The 14,327-nt window shown below is 47.3% G+C and overlaps 1 protein-coding gene across 3 annotated transcripts in view; it reads left to right on the forward strand.

Annotated features, from left to right (window-relative positions):
• TMED8 (transmembrane p24 trafficking protein family member 8) overlaps positions 1-7,948 on the forward strand; it is a 33,021-nt gene extending 25,073 nt beyond the window's left edge. For all 3 annotated transcript variants that reach the window (XM_061156535.1, XM_061156536.1, XM_061156537.1), the window contains one exon: positions 61-7,948. In XM_061156535.1, the coding sequence (XP_061012518.1) occupies positions 61-278 (218 nt within the window). In that variant the 3' untranslated portion in view covers positions 279-7,948. The remainder of the gene's footprint in view (positions 1-60) is intronic.
• Positions 7,949-14,327: the final 6,379 nt, after the last annotated feature.

The following is a 14,327-nucleotide window of genomic DNA, read 5'->3' on the forward strand; positions in this document are numbered from 1 at the left end:
CAGGCAGGCCTCCTTGGTCTCCGAATTCATAGCCGAACACTCTGCCCTTTGCTCACGCAGACCCCGTCCCAGCTGGAGATGTGGAGCGAGGCTCCAGGAGCTCCCTGCGGGGCCGCTACGGGGAGGTCATGCCCGTGTACCGCCGGGACAGCCACCGAGACGTGCAGGCCGGCAGCCACGACTACCCCGGCGAGGGCATCTACCTGCTGAAGTTCGACAACTCCTACTCCCTGCTGCGCAACAAGACTCTCTACTTCCACGTCTACTACACGAGCTGAAGGCCCGCCGGGACGGGACGCGGGTGGCGTGTGCCGGCTGGAGCAGGCTGCCAGCTGGGGCCTCTTGTCCTGGATAGGCAAGGGCTCCAAGCTGAGCGTGGGGCACCCGACCCTCACGCCCTGCCTGGCGGGCCTGACTGTTGACCCCATCCATGTAGCTTTGCCCCGTCCTTGGCTTCCGCAGATGGTGGTGTGGTACCCCTGCTCTGTGGTCCCTGACTCACGCTCTTGTTGCTTCCGACTCCAGCAAAATCTCTCTGCGGAGGACACCCATCAGGCCAAAAGCCTAAGAGGAAGTTGGGTGTTGCCTTTTCAAAATAGGTTTGTTTTGGTTCCAGGTGTATGCTTTCAACTGCTGCGCTCTCCTCTTCCAGAGCCTTCACGCAGGCGAGTTTAGTGGCCACCCACTCTCTCCACTTTCCGGAAGGACTGAAAGAGGGAACAGCACACTGTCCGTGAAGGAGCCCAGTCTTGGGGACGCGGAAAGCTCTGGCCAGCCTCTCACCACTGCCGTATTCCCGCCTGCCGGTTCTTCCCGTTCTCGAGCACGGGCTGGGAGCCCTCACTGCCTCTGGAGGCGTGGTGATTTCACCCTGCCTCTCTCCTTCTCTCCTCTTTTCCCCTATCTAAGTCTGTGTCCCTGCCATCACAGCAAGAACTTCCATGCAGTCCAAAGTGATGATCCCTGTAGTCTAAGCTCTTCTGGGAAGCAAAACTGCCTCCATCACTTCCTATTTCAAGAGGCGGTGTCCCTTTCCAAGGGTCCTGGGGGTGGAAGGGGGAAAGGGTAGAAATTAGGTACTGGATTGATCTCAGATGCCATATCTCCGGAAGTCAAGTGTTGCTAAATGATTTTAATGTATAATCAAAGAAGGAGGGGGAGATCATCTGAGAGAAGAGGTTAAAAAACAAAACAACACTCCAGATTCCCTACTGCTTTTTTTTTCTTTTCAGTCTTTAGAAAAGGGGTGATATTTAGAAATTTTGCTTTGGGACCAGTCAGTTTTCCTAAGTTTCTAGATGTCTAGGTTGCTTGTATTCAGGGCTGCAGGCTTTTGGTGCTCAAAGTCTCGAAGAGGAGGTGGTCATGAAGCTTCACTGCTGCTGCTGGTCGGCTTTGTTCCTTTACCAGGCTGAAGCCTGTACGTTCCCTGGGGACGGCCTTTTCCACGCCATGAAGCTTGCATGCTGTGGGGAGCTGCCTCCAGTGTCCCCAAAGGCACGTGGTAGCCCAGCCCCCTCCCCATGGCCTAGGAGGAGGCAGAGCGGGGGCCACTGCGACCGTCTGTACCTCCTCCTCGCTCATTCTTTGCTTCAAGCCTGTTACTACTGCCTTAGAATTCCGAGGAAGAATTAGATTTATTTATTACTTTTATTTATTGTTAAAGCCACATTTCATTTCACCTTTGAAACAGTTCCTGTTTCTCAGAAGGCTTTCACCTGCTCTGAGCCACCGAGGCCCCGTCTCCTGTGGAGTCTAAGATGCAGATTTCGGGCGAAGTTGGGGAGGGCTGACGTTCCACTCCCGTGGGGTCAGTCCCTGTGAGGCTCTGGGAGGGGCATGACCCTCCTGAGATGGACGGATGACGCCCCCCCCGCCCACCCAGCCTGCTGCCCCCAGCACTCCCTGCGAGGAGCTCTAGGTTGTGAGGGAATCTGCCCGTTTGCCCAGGATTGAATGAGTGTAGAGGACTTGACCAGCCAACCAGAGGCATCCCGTGATGCCAGGACTGCCAAGTCCTCCACCTGCTCCTCCACTCTGAGGAGTCAGCTGCGTCACGATGCTTCCTTTGGCTCCTTCCTTCCCTGTGTGGGAGCCTCACACCACGCCTCCCCTCTGCACAGAAGCAGAAACTCAGCGACCAGGGCTCCTCACGACAGGTCCGTGGCGGCACCTGTGTCACGAACAAAGGGCGCTGGAGCCACACCTTCTGCTCCTCTGGGAGCACAGCCCCAGGTGGGAGAGGATGCCAGGGACTGCTGTAGCATCCCTCCTCCTCCAAGCGGCCTCATACCTCCATTACTTTACATCTGAGTGCATTCTGTAGAGGGTTATACACTGGCCCACATCTCCATGCCCTGTAAGAAGTTAGGAACTATTCTAGCGACTGCCTGTTGGGGCACTGAAAGCAAACTCGTGCGGTCATCCCATCAGGTAGCTGTGTGATCATCACTGAAATTGAATCATGCCTTAGCTAAGTGAGTAGAATATTTATAAAATAATTTTCTACCGAGCTCTTCTCCAGTCAGCTAAAGCCTGGCTTATTTTTCCTGTTTATTGTCAACTTCTGACTTTCTCTTAAGACGGAGCTGTCGGGTCATAGGAGGCTCCCTGGGATGACACTTCCTGTTGTTGATTTTTGCCACGAGAGTCTCTGTATCCTTCTTTTCTTTAGAATCCTAGTTCTGTTGCATCAGGGAAGCCTGAGGGACTTGTTCCCATAGCCTCAGTGTGCCTCTTATTGTCTGGTCACTTTTGAAGTCCTGGACATTGTTATATTTCATTCTGTACCGGTGTTTCATTAACAGTCAGTGCTTCTTTGATCCATTCACACACAGACACAAAAATAGCTAAAAAAAAGATATTTTCACCATCTAATGAATTTACTATCCCATATTAAGTCATCTGAAATTATTGAACTTTAGGGACACAATATTACTTGTAAAATGCATGTAATTACTGAGAATTTCAAGGTCTGGCAAATCCTAAGAGGTAGTCACTTCCTTAGTCTCTCTCTGTCTCAGTTTACAGAACCAAACAATGAAGTGAAAATTACTTGCTTTCACCTTCACCCTGTTCTTTAGAGCATAAATATTAACGTACAATGGAAAGAAAGTACTTCACAGTAGGAGACACTGGAATTCTCTCCACAAGGTGGCCAAGTTCTTAAGTTTCTTTGGTTTATTTAGTTTTGTTACTTTGTTGAGAGATGGATCTTTTAGAAAGTTTAGGGTATTAATTTTTCTCAACATTTTATTTTGAAAAATTCTCAGCAAACAACATTTAAAAGAAGTATAGTATAAGCACCCTTATGTATATCCATCACATAGATTTTAAAATTATAAACTGCTAACTTTTAAACAAAGATGATTCTGCCATTCTGTTCCTTTTGACAGGTGTCCAATAGAGTATTCCCTTCACAGACATCAGGTCTCCAGTGTCAGAGAGCTCCTGGTTTTTAGCAGACTCACCTCATTCAGTGCCAGTTAGCCGGGGAGGTGATCCTCATAAAAATGTTTCCTGTTCTCCATCTTTCAGAACTCATGCTGTATTTCCCCTTTCCCTTAGGCTCTAAAAGCTAATGTTTTCTTCTCTTTCTGTCATGTCAGAGTGAAGTTAATTGTGAAACTGCTTTCCTTGGAAGGACTTTTTTCTGATCTCTGTTGCTTTCCAACATATCCTCAGGACTGAAATTACACTTGGATCCTCAGACATAATGTAGCTTTAAAATGGAAGTAGGCAGTAACTTGAAATTAGGCCATTCTTAGTTTTGTTTTTTTTCTCAATTGATTCATGCACTTTAAAAATATTTTTTATCTGTTATTTAGGAAAAAAAATCTTATACTTTTAAAAAGTATATATTGTCCCTTATAATATATATATGGAAGAGTTTTAACTGAAAGCTTCCTGAAAGCTCACTATCTTAATCAGTGGGTTTAGATATTATTGTAAAACATCATCTATAGAAAGTACCTGTATGTTTTTGATGAGCCCTATCCAGTCCCTCTTTGAAAGAAATTAGGTGAAACCCAAACCCAAAGTATTTTTATGTTTATTTTAAGATCTCTTTTCTGCAGAAGGTTGCCTTTTAACCCCAAAGTATAAGGTTCTAAGGTACAGAGCTGAGTGACCCCTAACATTTACACAAAAGGCTGTTGTTTTAGATGAAGGGATAGGAGTGAAAAGGTTTGTGCAGCTTGAGAAGTGCGTTTTTTTTTTTTAAACATTGACAGTAAGGAGTGAAAACGAGAGAAAGAGAAAAGCTATCAAATGTATCCCAGAATCTTGCTCATAATTCTGATTCTGTGTAGTTCTTTAGTTTGCATTTCATCCATTGGAATTTGTCTTTCGGCCAGAAACCTCACTGGTTCTCACTGTGCTTGTTGGAGACATCCCAAACTCACTTTGCTTTCTTTTCCAACAAGATCGGCTTTAGAAATATTTTTGAGTAGGTCTCCTCTGCTAAGGGTAACCCTGACCTGAGGATTGATTTCACCTCTATACCCTGTGGGACTTGTGGGTCCAGCGCCATGGAAAAAGATGGTGATTTTAGAAAGGCTAGAAGGAGTTCCTGCTATGTCCCTGTAGCCTCAATTGGTTTTGACTATGGCCGAAAAGGGATGAAACAGATTCATTTTGACCAACATCCCGGAATAGCCTCAAGCCACAAAACTTTTTGTGAATGAGCTGTGTCCTCTGTAGGCTGACCTCCCTCTGAGGTGTAGGAATCTCATTCCTTCTGTTTGGGCCAGTCATACACACAGTCAGTGGGACCAACAGACAGACACAATTTGGTCTTCCTTTTAGAGCCTCTATTTAGAATCTCTCCTGGGTCGAAAAAGTTCACACCAAACTCTTTAGTCTCTTTCCACCTAGCCAAAAGCGTAGACCTTTTGGAAGCCTGAATTTGCTAGAAGCGGAAAGGGCACCAACCCTATAGACTCTCAGTGGTCGAAAAGAGTTGGAAAGTGAGTTTCTGTATGAAGGAAGGTGGTCTCATTTTTTGTGGTGAGGGGTAGCTTGTTAAGGGATTCATGCTCTTTAGAGAGCAGGTCCTTGTATTAATTGTATCTGATTGTGCTCACGGAGCCATGATGCATGATTCTTTGGGGAGTAAGTAGGGGATGGGTGTTTAAAACTAGTCACAAGTTGGGTGCTTCCCAGCAACCCAGTATATGGTGAGTGTCCCTATGACCAAAGCCCCAGTTTTCATGCACATGGGATCCTGTCCCTAGGCCCTCATTTCCAGACAACTGAGAGACACAGAGAGGGGCTAGACCCCCTCCGCTTCTCTTACTTATGGTAGTGTTTTGCAATTGGCAGCATGACATCCGAGTTTACATAATTAACTAGAATTAGATAATAGTGTGAGCTGAGTAGATAAGCTGTCAACCTTGGTTGGAAGTAGGGCTGGGGAGGGCGTATGACTTGGAGCCCCACATTGGGGTAGCTGGGCGGGTGACTCCTGTGTGACTGTGCAGTTGGAACTCTCGTTAACCTCGCCACGTGAGTGAAGAGGATGTGACGATGCTATGCTGATGAGGACGACACACTAATTGAGTTGGCTGGGAAACAGAGCAAGGCCTCCATCTACGGGCACTAGACCCTGTCACCAGCTGTGCGTGCGATCTCAGTGTGAGGCGGCAGCTCTGCAGGTTCTGAGTCTGGCTTCAGGGCCCACTAAGGGGCAGTCTAATGTGGGCATGACTCTGGCCTTCCTCAAAGGAGAACCTCCTGAGAGTCGGTTCCCAGCGGCCTCTTTTCTGGGAATGGGCAGCGGCACCCTGGCAAGAGCTGCTTTGGTTCTTTTGGTACCTGGTTACCCATTACCTGGTTATGGTCAGTGTCACCCACTTGCTCTGTCCAGCCAGTCCAGCGCCTGTGGGCACACCTTTGACATCTACCCAGTTATTTAGGTAGTGAGGTTAGGCAGGATCTGGGACCCAAAGGGAGAGAGAAACTTTGCTAAGTATTGCCAGATTTCAGAAGTCACCACTGCCTCTGGGGTGCTGCACTGTCCCTCCTGAACCAAGAAGGCCAGACAGAGCCCATCCTATCTTAAGTCTCCTCACCAATCTAAGAAAACGCAATTAATTGCCTAAAGCTTTGTTAGTGGGGGTTTATTTACAAACAGCAGTGTCCTCAGAAACTAAGTCCAAAGGCACAAGACTCTGGCTTTGAAATGATCTGTAGTCCCGGTCACTGGTTTGAACTCACAATCTGATTTCTTTCAGTCCCCCAGATATAATTTCATGGCTCAACCAGAGTTGATTTCATGGCTCTTTTTCACTCTTAAAGAGATGAGGAAAATGTATTCCAGAAATCTAGAGATACAGGCTTTTGAAAAATTAAATTCCATAGTTTTCTATCATTTTTAAGCAGATAGTTTTGACTCATCTGGGACCCAAAGGGTGAGAGAAACTTTGCTAAGTATTGTGTCGCCAGATTTCAGAAGTCACTGCTCCCTCTGGGGTGCTGGACTGTCCCTCCTGAGCCAAGAAGGTCAGAGCGAGTCCCTCCTATCTTAAAGTCTTGTCACCAATCTAAGAATTCAGTTAATTAACTAAAGCCTTGTTAGTGGGGGGTTCATTTACAAACAGCAGTTTCCTCAGAAACTTCAGTCTAAAGGCACAAGACTCTGGCTTTGAAATGATCTGTAGTCCCGGTCACTGGTTTGAGCTCCCCATCAAATCTAGAGATACAGGCTTTTGAAAAATTAAATTCCATAGTTCTCTGTCATTTTAAGCCGATAGTTTTGACTCATCTAGGGATAAAACATGTTAAATGGTTTCCAGGGGATCAAGTACATATATTTTCTGAATGTTCTGATACAGGGTCATGAACAACTATAAAGTTTTCGTTTGAAATATGATAGTATATGAGATAACAGAAGAGCCTTTAACTCACCATCAGGTAAAGGAGCTCTCTTCCTGAACCCTTTTCCTCACTCAGGTTTGAAATGCCTCATCTGTAATGCTACCTGTGATTGATTATTACTGTTGGTTTTCAGGTTCAGTCAAGAATCATGTGGAAAACATTATCCTAATTCCTTCTCTCCTTTCCTAAACAGCATATTTTACTGAGAAATTTCATATTAAAAACTCCACTAACATCCTTTACTGAAATGATTGTCCCATAAATGAATTTTTTTTTAATTTAGTCAAGCTGAATTATTTCCATTTAGCTATGTTTAAGAGCAAGTAAAGTCTGGAGAAAGGAACCCAGTTCACCATGACTCTGGTGTACCCTTTTCCCTTAATAATGAGAAGTGTCCTGAAATCCCCTGAAGAAAGCTGCTTTGTAATCAAAGTGATGGATTATAAGAAAGCCAGACTTTGGGTAAGGATAATTGGAATAGAGAGGTGTTTGAAGATCTCCTAAACGACTTTATGCCATTTAGCTTGTATTTCTGAAAGGCCTGCTTTGGTGCCTTGCACTGAGATCTATCAGTTGACTGAAAGATGATCATGCTTTCTTGGTAAATATTTTTAAGCAACTGGCAACCACAAAGGCATTCTTTCCTTATCATTCTAGATCATGCACTGATGCTGACATTACAAAAAGGGGTCTCAAAGGGAAACAGTCACAGCCTTTTCTTTAAAATACACGGTATCCCAAGCAATCATTTGTCGCAATCAACTACTTTTATGTGTTCCCTGTCATGACAGATGCTGTCAGCATCGCCTATGATTTCTAAGAACTCTGAACCAAATTGTTATTTGTTATGTCCTGCTGAATGGTTTTCCCTTAAAAATACCGTATTTCCACCACCCTGTGGCACTGAGTGTGTTGCCTGATACAGAGGATCCTGAGCTATTGTTCCTGAAATAGCTCAGTTCTTGTGTTTTTATATTATGTAACCATTTTGTGATGCTTTTGTGCATTCTTTGTCTTCTCTTCCAAATTTTGAAATCTGTCATAAATAAACTTTTTCACTATGCACCTGAAACATGAGTTATACTTTAATAACATTTTTTCTTCATCTCTCCTCTGCATCTTAAGAGGATAAGTATTCTTTAAATCTGTATGAATTATTTTATAATCTATTACTATAAAAATTTAAGAAAAATTAACGAGAAAAAGTTATGAATGAGATTAATGATAGAGCCTTCACCTGCATTTAAATTTTAAAATATGTATGTATTTGGCTGTGCTGCGTCTTAGGTGCTGAATGTGGACTTTCTCTAGTTGTGGCGAACGGGCTTTGCATCGCCGTGGCTTCTCTTGTTGCAGAGCACGGGCTCTAGGCCCGCGGGCTCAGTGGTTGTGGGACACAGGCTTAGCTGTTTCATGGCATGTGGGATCTTCCCAGCCAGGGGTAGAACCCATGTCCCCTGCATTGGCAGGCGGATTCTTTAACTACTGGACTACCAAGGAAGTCTGCATTTAAATTTGGCTAAGTATGGCTAAGTATGAACTGGGATCTGGGCTTGGCCCAAGGGAAGAAAAGTTAAGAGTTGTCGTTTAGTCGCTAAGTCATGTCCAACTCTTTTTGCAACCCCGTGGACTATAACCTGCCAGGGTCCTATGTCTGTGGGATTTCCCAGGCAAGAATACTGGAGCGGGTTGCCATTTCCTTCAACAGGAATCTTCCTGACCTAGGGATTGAAGCCGTGTCTCCTGCATTGGGAGGCAGATTCTTTACCACTCAGCCACCAAGGAAGCCCCTAAGTTTACAGTGATGATTACAAAACAGAACATCATTTGTTTTGTTAGTATTTGATCCCCAGGGATGTCCATTTTCCAGTGGGCTGACTCTATTCAAACTTGGAATCAGTACTTTGGACACCACAGTAATCATTTAACATAGTCTGGGTAATACTCAGCCTACTTTGATTTATGGAAATGATACCGTAAGATATCTTTGACATGCCTTATAATGCTGCCTCTGCACATCCTTGGTGTGTATTCCAGAACAGGAAGGACTCACATGTGACCAGAGGGGCACCATTAAATATTTTCTTAAGTGATACCTGTGGTCCTAAGATGAGCCTGTTGATTTTTCCCTGCTTTCTTTTGCCACGTATATATTATAACTTACTTAAAAAAAACTGGTATTTTTATTTATTTATTTTTGGCTGTGTTGGGTCTTCATTACGGCAGATCGTTGTGGTATGTGGGATCTTTCCTTGCAGTGGGAGGGCTTCCTCTAGTTATGGCACACGGGCTCAGTAGTTGTGATGTGTGGGCTTGCCCCACAGTATATGGAATCTTGGTTTCCTTGACCAGCGATTGAACCCAGGCTCCCTACATTGGGAGCTTGGCGTCTTAGCCACTAGACCATCAGGGAAGTCCCTGGGGATCTTTAATGCGTTGTGTTTGGGTATGCCAAATATACTATGTCACTGATGACACAGAACGTATTGGAGATTACTTTCTTATTTTTATTTTTTGTAAATGGTTGTTTTTCATAGTTAAACCACTATCACTTGGCTTTTGCTGCATGAAATCTCATCATCTCCACTGAAATCAGGAAGCATATGAACAGGCATCTCTTTTTTTAATTAATATTATTTTCTACTGTGCTGGGTCTTCATTGCTGCTCACGGACTTTCTCTAGTTGTGGCAAGCAGGAGTTACTCTAGTTGTGGTGCTTGGGTTTCTCACTGCAGCAGCTTCTCTTGTTTTGGAGCACGGGCTCTAGGCAGGCAGCCTTTCGTAGTTGTGAAGCGTGGGCTCAGTAGTTGCGGCTCCCAGGCCCTAGAGCACAGGCTTAATAGCTGTGGCTCACTGGCTTAGTTGCCCTGCGGCATGTGGAATCTTCCCGGACCAGGGATCAAACCTCTGTCTCCTGCATTGGCGGGCAGATTCTTATCCACCAGACCACCGGGGCAGTCCCATTTTCTAACTTTTAAAGGCACTCTTTATACGATCTGTCATCATTGACCCTGACATCGCTCAGGATCATATACGTGTGTGCAGCCACACACTGCCGCCCCTGACATCCGGTCTGATGTTCTTTAGCCCGTGAAGTTCTTGCTACACTCAGCAGACATCTTAGTTCAGGTATTTGCCCTAAGTGGGCTAATGCCTGCTTCTGACCTTGGAATCAAGAGCTAAATAAGCTGTGTTCAAAGGTTAGGAGGAGCCAATAGAATGAGACTTATCTTATGAACATGTATATCTACCTGCTTATCCAGTAGTTTAAGTTTGCTGCTGTCCTTAATGATTATGTAAAATTGCTTTGGAACAAAATGGTTTATATTTTGCTATGTTCTTAAAGATTTCCTGGCAGCACCCCCATTCTGTTTTCATCCTTGTAAAGTATTTACCAGGACTTACTACTTCCATAGAGCTGGAAGATTCTCCGTATCTAATTACCAGCATTAAGCCATTCCAACATCTGTTCTTCATCCACTGTGGCCACGCCCACTGCAGAAGGAGAGCAGATCAGACCTCCCTGTGGTCCTCGGCATCCTGGGATCAGGTGTCTACGGATTGGTCTTCACAGATTTAACAACTGATGTGGAAATGAAGAAGGACCTGCCTTTTACTACTCGGTCAGCCATGGGGGAGAAACCCCTCCTGGAAAATATCCTCTCAATAGGAGATGGCTTTTGGATTGAGAGATAATATCTGAACTCAGCCCCCACCCAGTCAAATAAATATTTACTTGCAGACTTGAGAGAGTTGCAGAGGAGGTAGTTTTAAAAACCCTTTATAGCAGCTTAATCATTGCTAAACATTGGAGCCACTGTCTGCCCTCTAGAGAAAAGTCTACGCACCTGGGGAAATATTTGCTCTTCATGGTCTGCCAGGGCCCTAAAAGAGGAAGAGACATTCAGGGAGGGAGGAGGTAACCAGCCATGATTGTATAAGAAGGGCATCTCTCAATTTCACCTGCATTTATGCAGTGGGGCTAGTCGCTGTGCTTGGAACTGGGGTCAAGAGAGACTGGTCAGTAGTGCAGCCCTAGAGGAGCTTTGAGGGAGCTCTACCCTCACACAGGGGAGAAGGTGTAGGAATGCTGCTTTCTCCCTGCAGCACAGCTAAGTTCCTTCGGAAATAGAGAAGAGTCTTCTCTTTTTGCCCATGTGTCCAGCCCCAGGTTCTGGGAGGATGGTTTCCCAGGGGGAGGGGCTGAAGCTGGTCCCATCTCAGGTCTCCACATTTCTGAGCAGCAGGGCAGCTACCCATGTTGATGCCTTGGACACCATGGAGGTCCCAGGGCTGGAACACAGATAGCCTCGCTAGCGTTAAAATCGCAGGCCTGGAAACCCACAGATGCTCTCCTTTCTCAGGAGTTGCGTCCTTCAGTGAGGCCACAACACTATGCATCCCACTGCCCCCGCCCCATTCCTTTTCCATCCCTCAGTTGGTCCTGAGCTGGTGGCTTCCCTGGGCCTGCCTGCTCTCTGTTCCTCTCAATTCCATCCTCCCAGTTCCCTCACCTCCACCGTCCCAGTCTCCAAAGCTCACAGAAAACTCCAGAAAAGCTGCAGCAGCCTCTTGGGAGCTGAGTTGGTTCTGGGTTAGTCTTCTTGGTTCCAGGTGAAGAAGGCGGCAAGAATGGTTCCCAGCCCTGACCTGGAGACCGTTTTGCTACAGGCTGTGTGAAGAGCTCCGTGGCTCAGGTTCTCTAAAACACAAAGTCTCCCCTTCACAAAGGCATCATGAAACAAGGAGACGGACTGTGGTTCCTCTACAGCTGAGAACCACAAAGGTTCGTCAGTCACATCGCTCGGTGGCTCGGGTCGTGGATGTGGGGACGTCTGAAGAACCTAACCCAGTGTTTCTCGGCAGCTCAGAGGAGGCTGGGGTGAGTTTCTTTGGCTTAGACACAACTGTTTTTGTGGGGAAGAACAGGTTTGTCTGAGCTCGGGGAAAACCAGGAGACAAAAGAAGGGCCTCAGAAATGTCACGACTCCACGGATCTCGCTGAGCCCAGAGGAAAAGTCACAGTGTTTGATCTCTACTCTCCCCCACCCACTGCTGGTGTTCATCTCACAAAACGTGTCAGAAAATTCGTGTTGAACTAGAGAGGACCAGAACTATGAGAAAAATATCAAAGTGAGTTTTGTGCATGAGGATGGTTTCTACAAATGCTTGATAATGGAGGCTGTATTGCCTCTTTACCTCATTTAGATTTCCTTAAAATCCATTTGGCTTTGGTCACCAGTTTTAGGATGGCTGATGGAGGCCCTAGGTTAAACAGGTTAATTTTTTTTTTTTTTTTTTTTTTACTGCACTGCAGCATGTGGGACCTTAGTTTCCTGACCAGGGATCGAACTCTTTCCCCTGCTGGATCGGCAGCACAGAGTCCTAACCTCTGGACCTCCAGGGAAGTCCCAGACAGGTTAATATTGTGCTGCCTGTCCAGGAGGAGACGTGAGTTGAAATACATCAGCTCTTGGACATTATCCCAGATCAGACATACAAGCAGACAGGCATGATGTTTGGGCGGCGGAGTGAGAGCTGGACAGGTGAATGTCCAGAAGTCAGTGGGCAGGCATAAGCTCAGCAAGAGTGGGGGCTGCAGCTGCCTTATACAGTCACACAGCCACAGCCCCCAGCCCCCAGCCCGTGGCGGTGGGAAGGCTCACCGCATGCTTGCAGACTCAGTGGAAGGAGGGGGAAGTCCATTAGCAGCTGGAGCAGGACAGCCACCAGCTAGTTTCTTTCTAAGAGGAACCCCAGCCCACCCGGCTCGTTATACCAAATTCCCTGTGGAATCGTTCAGATCAGGGGAGTGGTCTCAGCTTGTCTCTGCGTCTGGAGCCTTGTCCTAGACGTGGGTTCTGTCTGGTGCCCGCACTTCCCAGAAGTCTCTTGGGCTTCTCTGTCGCCTGCAAACAGGCTGGGAGGAGGGAGGGGTGGGAGGACCTGGTAACCTCAGCAGTGCTGGCAATCACTTTGGATTATTTGGGCTCCCGAAGGCACCTGTGAGTGACAGGCAGAGCCAGCTGTTGCCTTGATCTGGGGAGGTGGCGGCAGCACCCTATCTGGCCAAGCCTCACCCCTACCGCTCGCCCGCTGCTCCTTGCAGACCCCACTCTCTCTGCACGGCCGGGGAGCGCAGCCTGAAGTGCAGGGCCCCCACTCTCCCCTGAGCTCGGGCCCTCTAAAATCCACCGGAGCTTGAATCACCTTCAAAGTCCAAGTCAGGTGACTGTTACAGATCCACAAGTTGAGATTAGTCTCTGATCTCAAGGTTTCTTGGAGAGAGCCCAGGGGAGCCTGATGCAGCCAGGCGAGTCTGGAGCAGTCTGGGGAAAAGGGCCCAGACGGCAGCAGAGCAGGACACGCACAGCCTCCCTCTCCATGGCTGGGTCTCATCTCCCTTCCTGTCTCCACCGGCACAAACTCGCTTTGGGACCAGAGTGGCCCACCTTGGTCACTGGAGAGCCTGGAACCCCGGTCATCTAAGAGACGAGATGCCACCAAGGAGCCCAGGGCTAGAGGGAAGAGCTAGGTGCCCTGCGATTGGAGCTCAAGAAAAGGGGCTCACGGGGACTTCTCTGGTGGCCCAGGGGCTAAGACTCCGAGCTCCCAATGCAGGGGCCCAGGTTTGATCCTGGGTCAGGGAACTAGATCCCACATGGCTGCAACTAAAAGTTAACAGGCCACAACTAAAGGTCCCACATGCTGCGAGCAAGACTTGGCACAGCCAAATAAGTAAATAACTAAAAGTAAATATTTAAAAAGAAAAGAGACTCATGGCTGAGAGAGGTGACTTCCATTTGGACTGGACACATATATCTTAATTCCCCAGTTAAACCTCAGTTACATAGGGGAAGTGAAATCTCAGGTATGGGGTATACAAGTCATCTTGTTTCTCTTCCAGAAGTGACCCCAATCTCCCCACAGTACCTCTGTCTAGAGGTGATCCTGGTTCTGGCGGCTCACTGCCAGGTTTGGGGGCCTGCTCCAGGGCAGCCCAAGGTAAGCTGTTACAGGTTGGTCTCCTGAGCTCACCTGTTGGAGGCTGTTTATACTGCCCACGGAGGAGCCTGCCTGCGCTCCCAGGACCATTCACAATGGGAGGTATCCTAAGTACCTAACCCTGGGGCTGGTCCAGAGAACACCGCCCCTGAAGATGAGGGACTTGGCTGAGAGAGCCTTAGAAGTGGTACCACTCTCAGCCCTGGGGCGCTCAGCTGGTCACAGGATGCTTTCTCTCCTGCTTCTCATACCAGTTCTCTCCTGGGTCTTGTCTCAGGAAGGCTTTGGGGCTTATTTCTCTTCCTGGCCCTTGGGCCAGGCCAACCACAGGGGGCGGGCAAGTGGCTGGCTGACTCTCTCTCCTGGTCCAGACGTGGGGGGATTCCAACCAGGAAGAGGGTTCACCCTCTGGAACCCAGCTCAGCTTTAAGTGATACAACGCGAGG

The sequence above is a fragment of the Dama dama genome, chromosome 12, assembly GCF_033118175.1.
Source record: "Dama dama isolate Ldn47 chromosome 12, ASM3311817v1, whole genome shotgun sequence".
In the NCBI taxonomy this organism is placed as follows: Eukaryota; Metazoa; Chordata; class Mammalia; order Artiodactyla; family Cervidae; genus Dama; species Dama dama.